The 19,122-nt window shown below is 45.3% G+C and overlaps 2 protein-coding genes across 2 annotated transcripts in view; one reads left to right on the top strand and one right to left on the bottom strand.

Moving 5' to 3' along the window:
* LOC144485819 (uncharacterized) overlaps window positions 1-19,122 on the bottom strand; it is a 124,193-nt gene that overhangs the window by 87,004 nt on the left and 18,067 nt on the right. The window contains 2 exon segments of the mRNA XM_078203899.1: window positions 1,430-2,095; window positions 7,631-7,990. Of these exon segments, the coding sequence (XP_078060025.1) occupies window positions 1,430-2,095; window positions 7,631-7,990 (1,026 nt within the window).
* On the top strand, window positions 12,491-16,810 carry LOC144485801 (uncharacterized). Its single transcript, XM_078203881.1, has 2 exons — window positions 12,491-12,768; window positions 14,309-16,810. Exon 2 carries the CDS (start codon window positions 14,548-14,550, stop codon window positions 15,808-15,810), a length of 1,263 nt encoding a protein of 420 aa, XP_078060007.1. The 5' UTR covers window positions 12,491-12,768; window positions 14,309-14,547; the 3' UTR covers window positions 15,811-16,810.

Raw genomic sequence — 19,122 nt, 5'->3', positions numbered from 1 at the left:
TACCGGTCAGTGAGCACAGGGGGGATGGGTGAACCGGGCTTGGTGTGAGAAAGCACATGGGCAGAGTTTTGGATGACCTCACATTTCCGTGTGGGGGTGGGGTGAAGGTGAGAGGCTCATCAGGAATGTACTAGAATTGTCAAGTCTAAAGGTAACATGAGCATGGAAGAGGGTTTCAGCAGCAGATCAGCTGGGGTGGAGACAGGTGACATTATGGAGATTGAAATATCTGCTTTTAGTGATGCTGTGGATATGTGGTCATAAACTCACCTTGGATAATGTTGCCCAGTGACAGCATGCAGATGAGAAATAAGAGCAGCGAAGGAGAGCTCCTTGGAGAACTCCAATTACCAGGATTTTGGAGAGGAAAGGGAGGTCGGAGTTGAGGCAGCAGTTTGCAAAGATGGTGGGGTCAATTGTTTTTAAATTATGATTACTGATGGTGAATTTAAGAGAAATATTTTTGAATGATATCAGCTAACATGGAGAAGTTGAATGGTCAGCAGTTTTGTGAGGCTGGGATCAAGAAAGCAGGTGGATCTCATGGACAGGATGATCTGTGAGGGGGAAGGAGATAGAAGAGAAACTGGAAAAGGATGTGAGTTCAGGGCTTGGTCAAGAAGGAAATTTACAGACAGTTTGGCCGGTGAGCGAGTGGAAGGGAGGGAAGCAGCAGAGGCAGTTGATCAGATTGTCTCAATCTTAGTGACAAAGAAGCTCCATAAGCTCCTCACGTTTGTTGTTAGAGGTGGGGATGGAGGAGACAAAGGAGAGAGAGAGCTCTTCAAAAGGAACTAACTTGTGCTAGTGAAATTATAAAGGCGTAACATTATGTGCAATACAAAGCTGATTTTTGTGACTTTTATCGAGAATATTAGTCCATACAACTGGATTGGAGTTTATTAAAGTAAGCAGAAATAGACCCTAATGAATATGGTTCAGTCCTGTATGTGATTAACAGCAAAATCTATTCACTTATTCGTTGTGAACTCGCTGGTGTTTGCACCATGTGGATGAGACAGTGAATCCCTTCCCACACGCTTGGCAGGTGTGAACTCGCTGGTGTCTCAGCAGTGTAGATGACTGAGTGAATCTCTTCCCACACTTGGAGCAGATGAATGGCCTCTCCCCGGTGTGAATTCGCTGGTGTGCAGCGAGTTGTTCTGGTCCCCTGAACCGTGTCCCGCAGTGAGAGCACCTGAACGGTCTCTCATCAGTGTGAACACGTTGATGGCGGATCAGTTCCCCGGAATATTTGTAGCATTTCTCGCAGTGTGAGCATTTAAAAGGTCTCTCAATGGTGTGAACATGTTGATGGTACAGCAGTTCCCGAGAACTTTTATAGCACTTCCCACAGTCTGGACATTCAAATGATCTCTTGTCAGTGTGAACACTTTGGTGTTTCAGCAGAGTGGACATATCAGTGAACGTCTTCCCACATTCGGAGCAGGGGAACGGCCTCTCTCCAGTGTGAACTCGCTGGTGTGTTAGCAGTGCAGATGACTGAGTGAATCGTTTTCCACACTGGGAGCAGGAGAACGGTCTCTCCCCGGTGTGAACTCGCTGGTGCACAATCAGTTCTCCTGATCGTCTGAACCCATTCCCGCAGTGAGAGCACCTGAACGGCCTCTCATCAGTGTGAACAAGTTGATGGCGCATCAGGTCCAGGGAACTTTTATAGCACTTGCCACAGTCTGGGCATTTAAAAGGTCTCTCCTCAGTGTGAATTCGCTGGTGTTTCAGCAGGTTGGACAGTTGAGCAAATCCCTTCTCACATTTGGAGCAGGTGAATGGCCTCTCCCCACTATGAACACGCTGGTGCGTCAACAGCCCTGATGATCGAGTAAATCCCTTCCCGCACTCGGGGCAGGTGAATGGTGTCTCTCCACTATGAACACGCTGGTGTCTCCGCAGGTGGGAGGATTGACTGAATCCCTTACCACACTGTTGGCAGGTGAATGGTTTCTCTTCAGTGTGAACCTGCTGGTGTTGTAGCAGGTTGGATGACCGACTGAATGTCTTCCCACACTCAGAGCAGGTGAATGGCTTCTCCCCAGTGTGAATGCGCTGATGAGCTTCCAGCTCGGACGGCGATCTGAAACCCTCCCCACAGTCTCCACATTTCCACCGTTTCTCCTGATTCTGAGTGGTGCTTTTTCCTTCCATGTTAAAAATTCAAGAATATTCAGGTTACAATAAATGGGCAACTCTCTCTGATCCTGATGTTGTGTTTCGTTTGAATTTTCTGATTGTGAATCCTCCTCTTCTAACACCCTGGGAAAGTGATATACAATAGAAAATACAAGAGTGAGAGAGAATCCAGAAAAACAGGTTGTGAAATTGGTAACTTGTGGGACCAACACTAGGAAAAGGGGACCATGAAAGCTGCCCAGATTGTTGTAACCCAACTGGTTCAGTAATGTCCTTCAGACAAGGGAACATTCCACCCTGTCTGGACCTAGACAAATTCAGGTCTCTATAAAAACATAAGAGATAGGAGAAGCAGACCATTCAATCTGCCAAGACTGTCCATCTTCCAATACAATTGAGGCTAATCCTAATCTTCAACTCCGCTTTTCCACACACTCCCCATATCGTTTGACTCACTGAGATACCAAAAATCCCTTTATTTCATCCTGAAATATATTCAATTTAGAAGCATCCAGAACCCTCCGGGGTGGAAAATTCTGTCTGATAAGTGTAGCAGAGAGTGGGAAAATGCAGCTATATGTGACACCATCACCTGCAGATCTCCTGCAGGTCACACACCATCCTGATTTGTCTGACATCCAATACTGGATTGACTCTATTTGAAAAGGAGAAGACCAAAGTCATTGTCTTCAGTTCCCAGTACAAACTCATTCGCCACCGACTCCATTCCCCCTCCCTGGGAACTGAGGCTGAACAAAGCTATTCATAAATTCCCAAACTGAGATTCTGAGCACAGTTTCAAATCATCAATAAGACCGTCTAGGGCAGCATGGTGGCACAGTGGTTAGCGCTACTGCCTCATAGTGCCAGGGACCTGCGTTCCCGGCTCAAGTCACTGTGCGGAGACTGCACGTTCTCCACGTGTCTGTGTGGGTTTCCTCCGGGTGCTCCGGTTTCCTCCCAAAGTCCGAAAGACATGTTGGTTGGGTGCATTGGCCGTGCTAAATTCTCCTCAGTGTACCCGAACAGGTGCCGGACTGTGGGGACTCGGGGAATTTCACAGGAACTTCATTGCAGTGTAAGCCTACCTGTGACACTAATAATAAATATTTCCACCTCAATACCGCCCTAGTCTCACGTGCTCTGCTGTCTATTACCCCCACAAAGATGGCAGCTGCGCATGTGCTCTGCTGTCCAGTGCCCCCTGTAAAGATGGCGGCAGCACTGCCTATTGTCCAAGATGGCGGGGCTGCAAAATTGATCATAACGCGGGATCTTTAGCGGCTTATTTGTGGTTTGAGACCTCCATCCCTGTTTATGAAAGCTCCCTTTCCTACACCGGGTGTTTATGAAGCCTTCGTTCTCATCCTTCGGCTCCATTTAACCTCACTCACCCGCTGTCTCCAATCTGCTCTCCCCGTGGCTCTGATACCACCCCGTCCGTGACTGCTAACACCAGCATTGCGCATGCTCCAGTCAGAGCGGCACTGCGCCTGCGCAATGATCTACGATTACTAATGATAGGGCTTATTCACTCGGTAAAGGCAAAGTGCTGAATAGGTTGGAATCTGAAACAGAAACAGAAAAATGCTGGAAAATCGCAGCAGGTCTGACAGCTTCTGTGGAGAGAGAGTAGAGCAGAGCTTTGACGAAGGGTAATCTAAACTCAGAACGTTGGCTCTATCTCTCCACAGATGCTTTGATTTGATTTGATTTATTGTCACATGTATTAACATACAGTGAAAAGTATTGTTTCTTGTGCGCTATACAGACAAAACATACCATTCATAGAGAAGGAAATGAGACAGTGCAGAATGTAGTGTTACAGTCATAGCTCGAGAAAGATCAACTTAATGCAAAGTAAGTCCATTCAAAAGTCTGACAGCAGCAGGGAAGAAGCTGTCCTTGAGTCGGTTGGTACGTGACCTCAGACTTTTGTATCTTTTTCCCAAAGGAAGAAGGTGGAAGAGAGAATGTCCGGGGTGCGTGGGATCCTTAATTATGCTGGCTGCTTTGCCGAGGCAGCGGGAAGTGTAGACAGAGTCAATGGATGGGAGGCTGGTTTGCGTGATGGATTGAGCTCCATTCATGACCTTTTGTAGTTCCTTGCGGTCTTGGCAGAGCAGAGCCATACCAAGCTGTGATACAACCAGAAAGAATGCTGTCTATGCTGCATCTGTAAAAGTTGGTGAGAGTCAGATCTCCTGAGATTTTCCAGCATTTTTGTTTTTGTTGCTTATTCACCCTCCCCCGTGCAGGCTGGGTAATAACACAGCCACTGCCTTCAGATATTGTCAAATGCAAAACCATCCCTTTTTATCTGATTACGATTTGAACCATACACCTAAAATGATTAAATCACCAGATTAAATACTTTGGATCTGCGCCATCATTCATTTGCATTTGATTGCAAGCGAAACAAAACCCTAAATGTCAAATGCGAATTCACTGGAATCTCAACAGGGGGTGTGAGCAGATGTTTCTTTTCTCAGAAAGAGAACATTTAAGCAGCACCTCAGCACCAAGAATGCACTGATTGTATATCAACTACTCTGAACTTCCAAAGCTGTTAGCAGATTAAGGAAAATGACAGAAGACAGATTTACTGTTGAAGAATAAACAATACAAAATCCAGTACACTTTTCGCTCGCTTCTGCTCTGAAGAACACATTCAGACTCAAACTATTAAATCTGTTTCATTCTCCACGGATCCTGCAAGACCTATTGAGTTTTTCCAGAATTTTCAGTTTTTATTTCAGATTTCCAGCATCTGTGGTGTTTTATGTTCTGGACCCAAATAGTTTCTCTTCAGCTGCTTTGTTCCTGTGTCTCCCAGATTTTGACACAGAGGCACTGAACCTAATGCAGGGTCGTATCAACATCAGCCCTGGTCACCCCACACATGCTCTGATTGGTTCGGGGTCCATTTCCCAGCCAGCCCTTTAGCATCTTCCTGTATATGGCACCCATGGCAGTTCGTCAACTGGGGCGCAGGCCCCATTATTCTCAGCTAAATTCAACCCTCAGCCCCACCTGTCTGCCATTTCCCCAAGCAAAAGAAAGACAGGAAGGTGCTGGAGGTTCAAATCACAATTTGTGGTTCTGAACCAACTCTTCATCATTTGTCAGTCAAAAAGATCCTATTTACACTGGAATATTTCGTATTAGATTTTGGGCATGGAGGCTAAGGGTGGGGGCTTTCAAAGGGTAAATTTCACTTTTTAGCTTTGGATTGGCAATAGTGTCAACCATTGTTCAATGAGCAGCATTCTCATCTCTGAGTGAGGAGGTTATGGCATCAAATTCCACTCCAAGGACATAAGCTCAGAAATCAAAGCCATAGATCCTCATGCCAGCACTGAGGGAGCGCTGCACTGTCAGAGCAGCTTTCCTTCAAATAAGATTTTAAACTGAGGGTCCTGTCTGCTCTCGAAGGTGGATGCAAAAATCCCACAGTCAGTATTTTGAAGCAGAGCAGGGGAGTTATCCCCGGTGTCCTGGCCAATATTTATCTCTCAATCAACATCATTAAAACAGATCATCCGGGTATTATCACATTGTTGTTTGAGGGATCTAGCCGTATGTAAATTGCCTGCCATGTTTCACACATTACAACAGTGACTACACTTCAAAAGTACTTCATTGGCTGGAAAACATTTTGGGATGTTTTGCAGTTGTAAAATGTTATCTGATCTTGTTATCTGTAATTTAATTGATTTCAGCCACCTGCAACTTGCTATTTAATTAATTCACTTTAGTTCAGATAAGATTTTAACCAATTGAAGCAAAGACAGAATTATCTGGATAATAAATTTAAAATAAAGTTTATTAAATGAAAAAGGGTTTTTGAACAGCTTTAAAACAATGACTTTTACAACTTCATACAAGCAATCAGTCTGGAGAAGCATAACCCTCTCTGGCTCCTTCTTTGATAGTGATGCTTCTGGAATTCAGCCTTTGGGAGTCTGGCTCCTTCGTTGACAGTAATTTCCCCGAAACTGGGCCTCAGAAATCTTCAGTACTTGTCCGACAAGGTAGATATTTAGAAATCTATTTTTAGCCCCAAAGTGACCATTACGTCACATCAGAGGTGGGCCTGTTGTAACGTGACCCATTGGTCAATTTGCTTATTAGATTAATTTATTAATTGGATCCCCAATTACTTCACACAATTGAACTGTTTTATACTATCTCTTTATCTGATTCTATACCATTACTTACCCATACAATATCAAATGTTGATGCTAATCAGAGTCTGAAGGTCTCTCTTGCCAGTACATTTATCATCATTGTACATTCTTTATGTTCACAGCAATCAAACTTCTATATTTTTCAGAAAATTAAACACAGTGTTTTACTATAACTACTGATTCATGAATCGTAACACAATTAAGGCTCACTACTTATTCAAGCATCTATTACAGACTGGTAGTTAGTGAGAACAGTAATTGCTGAAGGACAAGACATGTTGAAATGTTTAATTTTGCACTCATCAGGACATTCACAAGAAATGTAAAGGGAACGACAATATATACTTCGTAAAAGGAGAGTTTTGATTTGTTGGCAAGTGGACTCAGATTGGTAGAGGCATTGCCATGTAGACTGTAATAGTAAATTGATGACTTACAGTTAACTGCCATGCTTTGTTCAAGCTCAAACCAGGCAGGTTGACTCTAATTGGATCAAGGCACTGCCCTGTGGAATGAACCACAGGGCTGTTGCTACTCTGTTCAGTTGAAACAAGTGCAATGTGTGTATATGTTCTTTCTGTCTGCAAAGAACAGGGTTCTGTGTATTAATATACATATCTTCTGGAACACCTAAGTGCACCACACTGTGAGCCCAACTAATAAACTGAATGGTCCCCTCCCAACCCTAATGACACAAAGATCTAATGAGACAAATTTCAGCTGCCTCACTCTCCAAATAACTGAAGCCCCTCATCCCTGATATCATTCTGATAAATCCTCTCTCCAACCTCGAGACTCAATGGGACAGAGAGAAATGTATTTATTTTAGATCTCCCTGTGGTGGTAGAAAAAACACAATTTCCTATCCAGGATAAAATAAATGTCCTTCTTCAGCTTTTGTGGATCATTTCAGTGGAAATGTGCTCTCCCAGGCTCAAAGAGCATCAGCCCACTGGAAGCAAAGTCATGAGGTCAGCCAGTCCAGCAGAAAGAAACCTTCCGACCCTCCCACTTCACCAACTGTCAGAATGAACGTGGTTCAGTCCTGGATGTGATTAACAGCAGAATCCAATCCCTGTCATCACTTGTGAACTTGCTGGTGTCTCAGCAGGTTAGATAATTGTGTAAATCCCTTCCCACACACGGTGCAGGTGAACGGCTTCTCCCTGGTGTGAACTCGCTGGTGTCTCAGTAGGGCAGATGGATCACTGAATCCCTTCTCACACTCAGAGCAGGTTTACGGCCTCTCCCTGGTGTGAACCCGTTGGTGCACCAGCAGATTGCAAGACTGAGTGAATCCTTTCCCACAGTCAGAGCAGGTGAACGGTCTCTCCCCAGTGTGAACTCCCTGGTGTGTCAGAAGGTGTGATGAATCTCTGAATCCCTTCCCACACACAGAGCAAGAGAACGGTCTCTCCCCAGTGTGAACTCACTGGTGTGTCAGAAGGTGTGATGAATCTCGGAATCCCTTTCCACACTCAGAGCAGATGAATGGCCTGTCCTTGGTGTGAACATGCCGATGTTTCCTCAAGGTCGATGAATCACTGAATCCCTTCCCACAGTCAGAGCAGCTAAATGGCCTCGCTCCAGTGTGAATGCGTCGATGAGTTTCCAATGCAGACGGGAAACAAAATCCCTTCCCACAATCCCTACATTTCCACGGTTTCACCATGGTGTTGGTGTCCTTGTGTCTCTCCAAGTTTAACAATCAGTTGAAGCCTTGTCCACACACAGAACGTGTGTACAGTTTCTCCTCGCTGCGAATGGTGTGGTGTTTTTTCAGGCTGTGTAACTGGTTAAAGCTCTTTCCACAGTCAATTCAATGGAACACTCTCACTCAGGTTTGTCTGTGTCTCAGTGCTTTTCCAGTCACACTGATGTTTAAAATCTCTTGAAGCAGACAGAATAAATAAATAATTTTCCCCCTAGATTCAAAGGCTGGTGATATTCAGCTCCCAATGAATTGATTAAATCTGTCAGATCTTGGCATGACATTTGGTTTGAGATTTTGCTTTGCAATTTTGCTTTGCAAATCCTCCCCTTCGAATATTCTGCAAAAGTAGTTTCATCACTGACAGGACATGACAGAAATTCAGAACAATTTTACTTCCTATGGAACACTCTTTCCTCTCTCATTTTCCAAAAGCTGTCATTCTCCATCACAAAAACGTCCCATTATTCTCATTCTGCCGTTCCTTATATACGCCCTTCCAATTCTCTCACAGATGCCCATTTATCCTGATCAATAGAACCATTCTCACTGTTTCCTGTCCAGAAGTGGAGATGCCAGCGTTGGACTGGGGTAAACACAGTAAGAAGTCTCACAACACCAGGTTAAAATCCAACAGGTTTATTTGGTAGCAAAAGCCACTAGCTTTCGGAGCGCTGCTCCTTCGTCAGGTAAGTGGGAGTTCTGTTCTCAAACATATAAAGACGCAAACTCAATTTACAAAATAATGGTTGGAATGCGAGTCTTTACAGGTAATCAAGTCTTAAAGGTACAGACAATACAAGTGGAGAGAGCATCAAGCACAGGTTAAAGAGATGTGTATTGTCTCCAGACAGGACAGTTAGTGAGATTTTACAAGCCCAGGCAAGTCGTGGGGGTTACAGATAGTGTGACATGAACCCAAGATCCTGGTTGAGGCTGTCCTCATGTGTGCGGAACTTGGCTATCAGTCTCTGCTCAGCGACTCTGCGTTGTCGTGTGTCGTGAAAGCCGCCTTGGAGAACGCTTACCTAAAGATCAGAGGCCGAATGCCCGTGACCGCTGAAGTGTTCCCCAACAGGAAGAGAACACTCTTGCCTGGTGATTGTCGAGCGGTGTTCATTCATCCGTTGTCGTAGCATCTGCATGGTTTTCCCAAATGTACCATGCCTCAGGACATCCTTTCCTGCGGCGTATCAGGTAGATAACATTGGCCAAGTTGCAAGAGTATGTACCGTGTGCCTGGTGGATGGTGTTCTCACGTGAGATGATGGCATCCGTATCGATGATCCGGCACATCTCGCCAAGGCCATCCCCACACCCCCACTTCTTGCCTTCAAACAACCACACAACCTCAAACAGACCATTGTCCGCAGCAAACTACCCAGCCTTCAGAAGTACAGTGACCACAACACCACACAACCCTGCCACAGCAACCTCTGCAAGACATGCCGGATCATCGACATGGATGCCATCATCTCACATGAGAACACCATCCCCCAGGTACACAGTACATACTCTTGCAACTCGGCCAACGTTGTCTACCTGATACGCTGCAGGAAAGGATGTCCCGAGGCATGGTACATTGGGGAGACCATGCAGACGCTACGACAACGGACGAATGAACACCGCCCGACAATCACCAGGCAAGAGTGTTCTCTTCCTGTTGGGGAACACTTCAGCGGTCACGGGCATTTGGCCTCTGATCTTCGGGTAAGCGTTCTCCAAGGCGGCCTTCACAACACACGACAATGCAGAGTCGCTGAGCAGAGACTGATAGCCAAGTTCCGCACACATGAGGACGGCCTCAACCGGGATCTTGGGTTCATGTCACACTATCTGTAACCCCACGACTTGCCTGGGCTTGTAAAATCTCACTAACTGTCCTGTCTGGAGACAATACACATCTCTTTAACCTCAACGCTCTCTCCACTCACATTGTCTGTACCTTTAAGACTTGATTTCTTGCAAAGACTCGCATTCCAACCATTATTTTGTAAATTGAGTTTGTGTTTTTATATGCCCTGTTTGTGAACAGAACTCCCACTTACCTGACGAAGGAGCAGCGCTCCGAAAGCTAGTGGCTTTTGCTACCAAATAAACCTGTTGGACTTTAACCTGGTGTTGTGAGACTTGTTACTGTGTCCTGTCCAGAACACAGGGACCTGAAAATTGTTATGCATATAACTGGTCTAAACGTACAAGTGCATCTTTAGTGGGCTAAAAGTGTGGGTAATATTATTCGATGTGAGTTACAGAGGTTGGGCGGGGAGGATATTTATTTAGGCAATGAGAGATGACATTGAACTCGCTGCCTTTGAGAGTGTTGGACAGGATGATCAATGATTCCTCAATTTACCTGGATGAACGTGAAAAGTAATAATGTTACAGGAAACGGGGTTAGGGTATATCGGGATATGGCGGGGGGAAGAGAATGGGACTGACTGGTTTGCTCTGCAGAGATTTGGGCATAGATTCAAGTTGCTCAATATAGTCCTGTGCCACAACTTTATGATTGGAAATATATAACAGAGCTACAGTACAAGATTACAAGACTAGAAATATAAAGAAATGATCTTTATTATAGAACCATAAACAAAATATGTACCATATAATACTTGGCATATCTATGTTGTTACAATCCCCGTAAAGACCTTGAAAACAAACAAATTCCCAGAGAATCCCAATGGAATAAACTGAAGGACAAGGTTTCATTTTAAAAAAAAACTTTATCTGTAACGATCGAATTAAAATCAACATAAATGAATCAGAATGCTGCCAGGATGGAACCTTTAAGTTATGAAGAGAGCTTGGATAGGCTTGGATTGTTTTCATTGGAGCAGAGAAGACCTGATCGAGGTGAATAAGATAATGAGGAACATAGGCAGAGTGCAAAAGGAGCTGTTGTTCCCCTTAGTTGAAGGGTCAGTCACGAGGTGACATAGGTTCAAGGTGAGGGGCAGGAGGTTTAGGGGGAGATGTGAGAAAAAACCTTTTTCCTCAGAGTCTGGAATGCGCTGCCTGGGAGGGTGGTAGAGGCGAGCTGCCTCACATCCTTTAAAAAGTATCCGGATGAACACTTGGCACGTCATCACATTCAGGGCTATGGGTCAAGTGCTGGCAGATAGGATAAGGTGGGAGTTCACCTGTCGGTGCAGACTCAATGGGCCAAAGGGCCTCTTCTGTGCTGTATGATTCTATGAATCATGAATTAACAAACAGTATCTGAATAGACAGGATAAATTTGACTTTAAAAATCTCAGACAATAAAAACACGTTTCACAAAATCACAAACATTTCCCCCTCACTATATTTGGCTCTAATTCCAGTTCCAGAGAATTTATCTGTCTCTGTATTTCCCAGGGGAAGAAAGAAAGTGTTTTACTCACAGATGTTGTCCAGAGGATGAAGTTGGAGTCTGTGTGTGAAGTTTGAGTCTGTGTGTGAAGTTTGAGTCTGTGGTGAAGTTTGAGTCTGTGTGTGAAGTTTGAGTGTGTGCGTGAAGTTTGAGTCTGTGGTGAAGTTTGAGTCTGTGGTGAAGTTTGAGTCTTTGTGTGAAGTTTGAGTCTGTGTGTGAAGTTTGAGTCTGTGGTGAAGTTTGAGTCTGTGTGTGAAGTTTGAGTCTGTGTGTGAAGTTTGAGTCTGTGGTGAAGTTTGAGTCTTTGTGTGAAGTTTGAGTCTGTGTGTGAAGTTGGAGTCTGTGTGTGAAGTTGGAGTCTGTGGTGAAGTTGGAGTCTGTGGTGAAGTTGGAGTCTGTGGTGAAGTTTGAGTCTGTGGTGAAGTTTGAGTCTGTGGTGAAGTTTGAGTCTGTGGTGAAGTTTGAGTCTGTGTGTGAAGTTTGAGTCTGTGTGTGAAGTTTGAGTCTGTGGTGAAGTTTGAGTCTTTGTGTGAAGTTTGAGTCTGTGTGTGAAGTTTGAGTCTGTGGTGAAGTTGGAGTCTGTGGTGAAGTTTGAGTCTGTGTGTGAAGTTGGAGTCTGTGGTGAAGTTTGAGTCTGTGGTGAAGTTTGAGTCTGTGGTGAAGTTTGAGTCTGTGGTGAAGTTTGAGTCTGTGTGTGAAGTTTGAGTCTGTGGTGAAGTTTGAGTCTGTGGTGAAGTTTGAGTCTGTGTGTGAAGTTTGAGTCTGTGTGTGAAGTTTGAGTCTGTGGTGAAGTTTGAGTCTGTGTGTGAAGTTGGAGTCTGTGTGTGAAGTTGGAGTCTGTGGTGAAGCTACAAACAGAAGCTGTTCTGTTTCAAATCAAACTGCGGGACTTGGAAGAAAATGATGGGAAGAGATTTTGCAAAGTCCCCTCCCCCACTCCCTCAGCTGGCAGCCCAGCGCGCAGGCGCAGAGAGCGCTGCTGAGCCGAGCTGTCCGGAGCAGGCGCAGAGAGCGCTGCTGAGCCGAGCTGTCCGGAGCAGGCGCAGTGCGGCTGCCGCCAACGGTCGCTCTCGATTTCTTTTTGGAGCAGCCGCCGGAGAGAGAGGGGGGAGGGGGAGATCACCGAGCGGCTTCTCGCTCTGGCCGGAGCCGCCAGCCTGGAAACCTTGGCTCGAGGGGGTGCAGGAGGAGGGGAACAATGGGTGGGGGCGGGGCTCCCGGGCCTGCGCGCGCTTTGTCCCATTGTCTGAATGTAGAGTTCAGCTGCTCATTCCTGCCCAGCAAAGCTGCTGCTGCTTCTCTCTCTCTGAATGAAGATTGAGCTTCAGACAGACTCAAACTTCCTCCTGTCGGCACCATCTGTGAGTAAAACACTTTCTTCTCTCCCCCTTTCCATTTCTTTTCTCATTCTGGGGGAAATTGGGGACTTGCAGCAACTGAAGGGAAAGGAAGTGAATCCAGGGAGGCTGCAGACTCTGGAAAGGTTGGCCCAGGTCTCTCTCTGAAAGACATTGACATCCTTTGCTCCCTCAGCTTGACACATTGATTTGTCTGGCTAAAAGGATGGTCTCTTTCCTAATGTTCACAATTAGAGGGCTGGTTTCCCCAGAAAATGGCTGACCTTTAAGGGGACAGTAAATAGGACAGAGATATACCTAGTGTTGTTGTGGTACATATTAGACATTATTTATGGTTCTGTAATAATTATTTACTATTAATTCTACATTTTAATATGTACTGTATATCTTTACAGTCCTCGCGATATAGAGATCATCATTCAGCAACACGGCGGCACGGTAGCACAGTGGTTAGCACTGCTGCTTCACAGCTCCAGGGTCCCGGGTTCGATTCCCGGCTCGGGTCACTGTCTGTGTGGAGTTTGCACATTCTCCTCGTGTCTGCGTGGGTTTCCTCCGGGTGCTCCGGTTTCCTCCCACAGTCCAAAGATGTGCGGGTTAGGTTGATTGGCCAGGTTAAAAATTGCCCCTTAGAGTCCTGAGATGCGTAGGTTAGTGGGATTAGCGGGTAAATATGTGGGGGTAGGGCCTGGGTGGGATTGTGGTCGGTGCAGACTCGATGGGCCGAATGGCCTCCTTCTGCACTGTAGGGTTTCTATGATTTCTATGATTCTATGAACTCCATTCCTTACCAATGCTTTGTCGAGCAATCTCGTCAGCTCTATTCCTCCCCATATAACTGTACTTCTGTAAGTTCATTTACTTCAAGTACTCATCCAATTTCATTTTGAAATAATTTGTCACTGCTTCCACAATCCTCATAGGCAGAGATGCAGATTAAGATTACTCACTGTCTGGATAATTTTCTTCCTCACATCCCCTGCCACTGTGCTGCTAATTAAGAAATAGAGTATGACATATCACACATTTGTCATTCAGGTTTATACACGTGATATTAAATATATATTCCAGCAGACTGCATATTGAGGTTTTCAGGTTTCTTTGAAGCTGTTGAATTGCTCCTTCACTAAAATTGTTTGGCTGAATATTTAGTACAGCAGAGTGAGAATAGAGAGAATGTGTCATGCAGCATGGTGGCACAGTGGTTGGCACTGCTGCCTCACAGCTCCAGGGACTTGGATTCGATTCTCGGCTTGGGTCATTGTGCAGAGTTTGTCTATTCTCCCCGTGTCTGCCTGGATTAGAGGGATTAGCAGGGTAAATATGTGGGGTAATTGGGATAGGGCCTGGGTGGGATGGTTGTCAGTGCAGACTCGATGGGCCAAATGGCCTCCTGCACTGCAGCGATTCTGTGGTTTCTATGATCAGGGTCGATTTTTGTTTAGGAACGATAGAGGAAAGATGATTCCATTGACACTGGAAGTATTGCTTTTGAATTTCTATCCTGCCCGACAGTGATTACTTTCATGAACTCCTTTTACAGGGTATTAGAAGGGGAATATTTGCAGACAGAAATCCCAAACAGTGTAACTGGAAAAGCACCGACACACACACCCGAGTGAGAGTGTTCCCTTGAACTGACTATGGAAAGAGCTTCAACTAGTTACACAGCCTGAAAACACATCACACCATTCACAGGAAGGAGAAACTGTACATCGTTTTATGTCTGTATGAGGCTTCAAATGATCATCCAACCTGGAGAGACACAAGGACACCTGCGCCATGGAGAAACCATGGAAATGTGGGGACTGTGGGAAGAGATTCAGATCTCCATCAGAGCTGGAGATTCATCGACGCAGCCACACTGGAGAGAGGCCGTTCACCTGCTCAGAGTGTGGGAAGGGGTTCAGTAATTCATCCAACTTATTCAAACACAAACGAGTTCACACTGGGGAGAGACCATTCACTTGTTCTGACTGTAGGAAGGGATTCAGATCCCTATCAGAGCTCGAGATTCATCGACGCATTCACACTGGAGAGAGGCTGTTCACCTGCATCGAGTGTGGGAAGGGATTCACTCATTCATCCAACCTTCTGACACACAAGCGGGTTCACACCGGGGAGAGACCGTTCTCCTGCTCTGTGTGTGGGAAGGGATTCAGTGATTCATCCACCCTGCGGAAACACCAGAGAGTTCACACTGGAGAGAGGCCGTTCACCTGCTCTGACTGTGGGAAGGGATTCACTCAGTTATCCAACCTGCATACACACCAGCGAGTTCACACTGGGGAGAGTCTGTTCACCTGCTCAGAGTGTGGGAGGGGATTCAGCAATTCATTCAACTTGGTGATACACCAGCGAGTTCACACTGGGGAGAGGCCATTCACTTGCACCGTCTGTGGAAAGCGATTTACTCATCCATCCTCCCTGCGGACACATCAGCGAGTTCACACTGGGGAGAGGCCATTTACTTGCACAGTGTGTGGGAAGCGATTCACTCAGGCAGCCAGCCTGCGGGCACACCATGTCACTCACACCGAGGAGAGACCCTTCAAATGCTCAGCCTGCGAGAGCAGCTTCAAAATAGCTGCTGATCTGAGGGTCCATCAGCGAATTCACACCGGGGAGAGACCCTTCAGCTGCTCTCAGTGTGGAAAGAAATTTCGAACATCATCCAGCCTTCGGACACACCAAAGAATTCACACTGGGGAGAGGCCATTCACCTGCTCTCAGTGTGGGAAGAGATTTAATGATTCATCCACCTTGCTGACCCACCAGCGAGGTCACACTGGGGAGAGGCCATTCACCTGCTCCGAATGTGGGAAGGGTTTCACTCGGTCATCCCACCTGCTGACACACCAGCAGACTCACACTGGAGAGAGTCTGTTCACCTGCTCTCAGTGTGGGAAGGGATTCAGTAATTCATTCAACTTGCAAACACACCAGCGAGTTCATACGGGGGAGAGACCATTCACCTGCTCTGAGTGTAGGAAGAGATTCATTCAGTCTTCCCACCTGCAGACACACCAGCGAGTTCACAAGTGATTATGGGGGTTGGATTCTGCTGTTTCTGCTGTTGTCCATCACATCCAGGCCTGAACCATGTTCATTCTGACAGTTGGTAAAGTGGGAGGGTTTCTCCGGCCAGTCTCAGAACTTTGCTTCCAGGGGGCTGATGCTCTTTGAGCCTGGGAGTGAACATTTCCACTCAATTTATCCGCAATAGCTTATGAAGTACATTTATTTTATCCTGGATAATAAATACTGTTCTTCATACCACAACAGGTAGATCTGAAATAAATACATTTGTCTCTGTTTCATTGAGTCTACAGCACAGGGCCAGGCCAGTCGGCTGAATTGGTCGATGTCAGTATTTATGCTCCACATGAGCCCCCACCCACCCTCTTCATCTCCCCCCATCAGCATATCCTTCTATTCCTCTCTCCCTCATGTATGTATCTAGCTTCCCCTTCAATGTATTCATGCTGTTCACCTCAACCACTCGCTGTGATAGTGAGTTCCACATTCTCACCACTCGCTGGTAAAGAGGTTTCTCATTAAATCTTATTTGGATTATTGAACTGCTTTGTTATCTTTAAGACCTTTCATCAGGTCACCCATCATTTTCTGTTGAATGAAAAGCAGCCTTGGCCTTTCCTGAAAGTTAAATGTTCTCAGTTCTTCAATATCACAGAACCATATTGACGGGCTGGTCAGATCTGTGGCAAATGTCCAAAGATGTGCGGGTTAGGTTGATGGGCTATGCTAAATTAACCCTAGTGTCAGGGGGATTAGCAGGGTAAATATGTTGAGTTATGGGAATAGGGCCTGGGTGGGATTGTGGTTGGTGTAGATTCGATGGGCCGAATGGCCTCCTGCGCTGTAGGGATTCTATGAAATGGAATTTAACCCTGAACACTGTGAGGTGATGCATCTATTCATTAAATGTTACTTTATTAACTACCTACTAGTCAGTAACAGATGATTGAATAAGTGGTGAGCCTTAATTGAACTGCAATTAATGAATCAATAAATCTGTTATATTACAGACTGAGTTTTATTTGCTGTAAAAGTGTAATACTTTAATGACTGTGGATGTAAATGTGCAATGAAGATAAAGATGGAGTTGTATCCAACACGAAGAAAGATAGTTGTTGTTGGACATCAGTCATCTCAGCTCTGGGATATCACTGCAGGAGATCCTCAGGTTACTATCCCAGGCCCAACCATCTTTAACTGCTTCATTAATGACCTTCCCTCCATCATAAGGTCAGAAGTGGGGATGTTCGCTGATGATTGCACAATGTTCAGCACCATTCGTAACTCCTCAGATACTGAGGCAGTGCATCCTCAAATGCAGCAAGATCTGGACAATATCCAGCCTTGGGCTGACAAATGCCAAATAACATTTGTGCCACACAAGTGCCAGACAATGACCATCTCCAACAAAAAAAGTTAAAGTAAAGTTTATTTAATAGTCACAAGTAGGCTTACATTAACACTGCAATGAAGTTACTTTGAAAATCCCCTTGTCGCCACACTCCACACCTGTTCAGTTACACTGAGGGAGAATTTAGCATGGCCATTGCACTTCACCAGCACGTCTTTCAGACTGTGGGAGGAAACCCAATGGGAAGAACGTGCAGACTCCACAGACAGTGACTCAAGCTGGGAATTGAACCCGGGTCCCTGGTACTGAGAGGCAGAACCACTGTGCTGCCCCAAGGGATTCTTTAGAATCCAATAAAGAGATGGTATGAAACAGTTCTATTGTATTCCAGTCTAAGACAAGAAGAAGTGGTTGTAGGTAATTGGGGATCAATTAAATTAATCATTTAACCAAACTGACCAATTGTCAATGGGCCGTACTCTGACATGTAGTCATGGTCACTTTGGTGTTGAAAGTGATTTCCAAAGGTCCAAGTACCGAGGCTGAATTCCACAAGAATTACTGTCAAAGAAGAAGCTCGAGAGGGTTCAGCTTCTGCAGACTGATCACCCACATGAAGTTGTAAAAGTCAATGTTTTAAAATTGTTTAGTTTTTCTTTCAATAAATTTCTTTTTAATTTTATTAATTTTATTAATCAGAGAATTCTGACTTTACTTTAATTAGTTAAAGTAGTCCAATCCAAAGTGAATTTATTAAATGACATTAGTGGGGTGGCTGAATCAATGAGTCAATTGAGTTACAGATAACAAGATCAGGTAGCATAAATGTTCAATTTAAAACCTGCATTTGTACAGCACCTTTCACAACCACAGGACACCTCAAAACGCTGTGCAGCCAATGAAGTACTTTTAGTTACCATCACATCACCATCGTGGCAACTTCCAAGTCCACCCAGAGGGAGCAGCACGCATTAGCAGTGAAGGAGCTGCTATTAGCACCAATAGTGAAGGAGAATTTAGCATAGCCAATGCACCTAACCAGCACGTCTTTAGAGTGTGGGAGGAAACCGGAGCACCCGGAGGAAGCCCACGCAGACAAGGGGAGAACATGCAGACTCCACACAGACAGTGACTCAAGCTAGGAATCAAACCCGGGTCCCTGGCGCTGTGAGGTAGCAGCGCTAACCACTGTGCCACCGTGCTGCCTCATATCCTGAATCTTCATGATCATTACTTGGCTGGGATGCTTCAGCATGAAAGAATTCCAATTACTTGTCAGGCGAAAGGGGTCGTGTCCAATAGACCTGTTAAAGACAAATCACTGTTAGATTGCACTGGGGTTTATGTGATTAGGTCTTGGTTTTATGAACCAGGTCTGTATCAGACTGGAGCTGTGTCTTTGATTTGCCACAACAGTTGTAGTATCCTTACTAAATATCCACCACAACCACAACCGTTAGACCAGAAATCTGAGGTTATTGTGATCACAGCCTTTCAAACTGTAACTGATAAAATCACCAAATATTCTGAAAGCTCCTTTGGTTGTAATTCCCTCACAGAAAACCTACCCCTCTGGAGGAGAAAACACAGCTTCTCCACAGCAGAAAGGAAACCATTCCTCACCACTCCGAACTCTGAATGATTGGGGATGTTGCTGGTAAGTGTCCAGGACAAATTGCTATTTGTGAGGTGAAGGTAGATCAGCAGCAGGAGTTAGTGAAGGGAGTGATGATAATAACCAGGCAAACTGAATCACCAGGAAAGCTGCTCCAAATGAGATTCCATGGGATCCACCCAAAACACAACTGTTGGGACCGACAGACTCCAGGAAAATGTCATTTAAAAACTGGTCAGGACGCTGACCCAAATGTGACTGTGAGTAAAGAGAGTGGGCACGACTGAAAAAACTTCCCCTCGTCACTTACAGCAAGTAAGGACTCACTTATCTGACAGGTTTATTTTTAAAT

Source organism: Mustelus asterias, unplaced genomic scaffold (genome assembly GCF_964213995.1).
Source record: "Mustelus asterias unplaced genomic scaffold, sMusAst1.hap1.1 HAP1_SCAFFOLD_221, whole genome shotgun sequence".
NCBI lineage: Eukaryota > Metazoa > Chordata > Chondrichthyes > Carcharhiniformes > Triakidae > Mustelus > Mustelus asterias.
Note: the sequence above shows the minus strand (reverse complement) of the source record. Positions and strands in the feature narration are given on the sequence as shown.

What these genes read in the sequence shown, in the direction of transcription:
- LOC144485801 (XM_078203881.1), top strand. Translation starts at nt 14,548, where the DNA reads ATGGAGAAACCATGGAAATGTGGGGACTGTGGGAAGAGATTCAGATCT.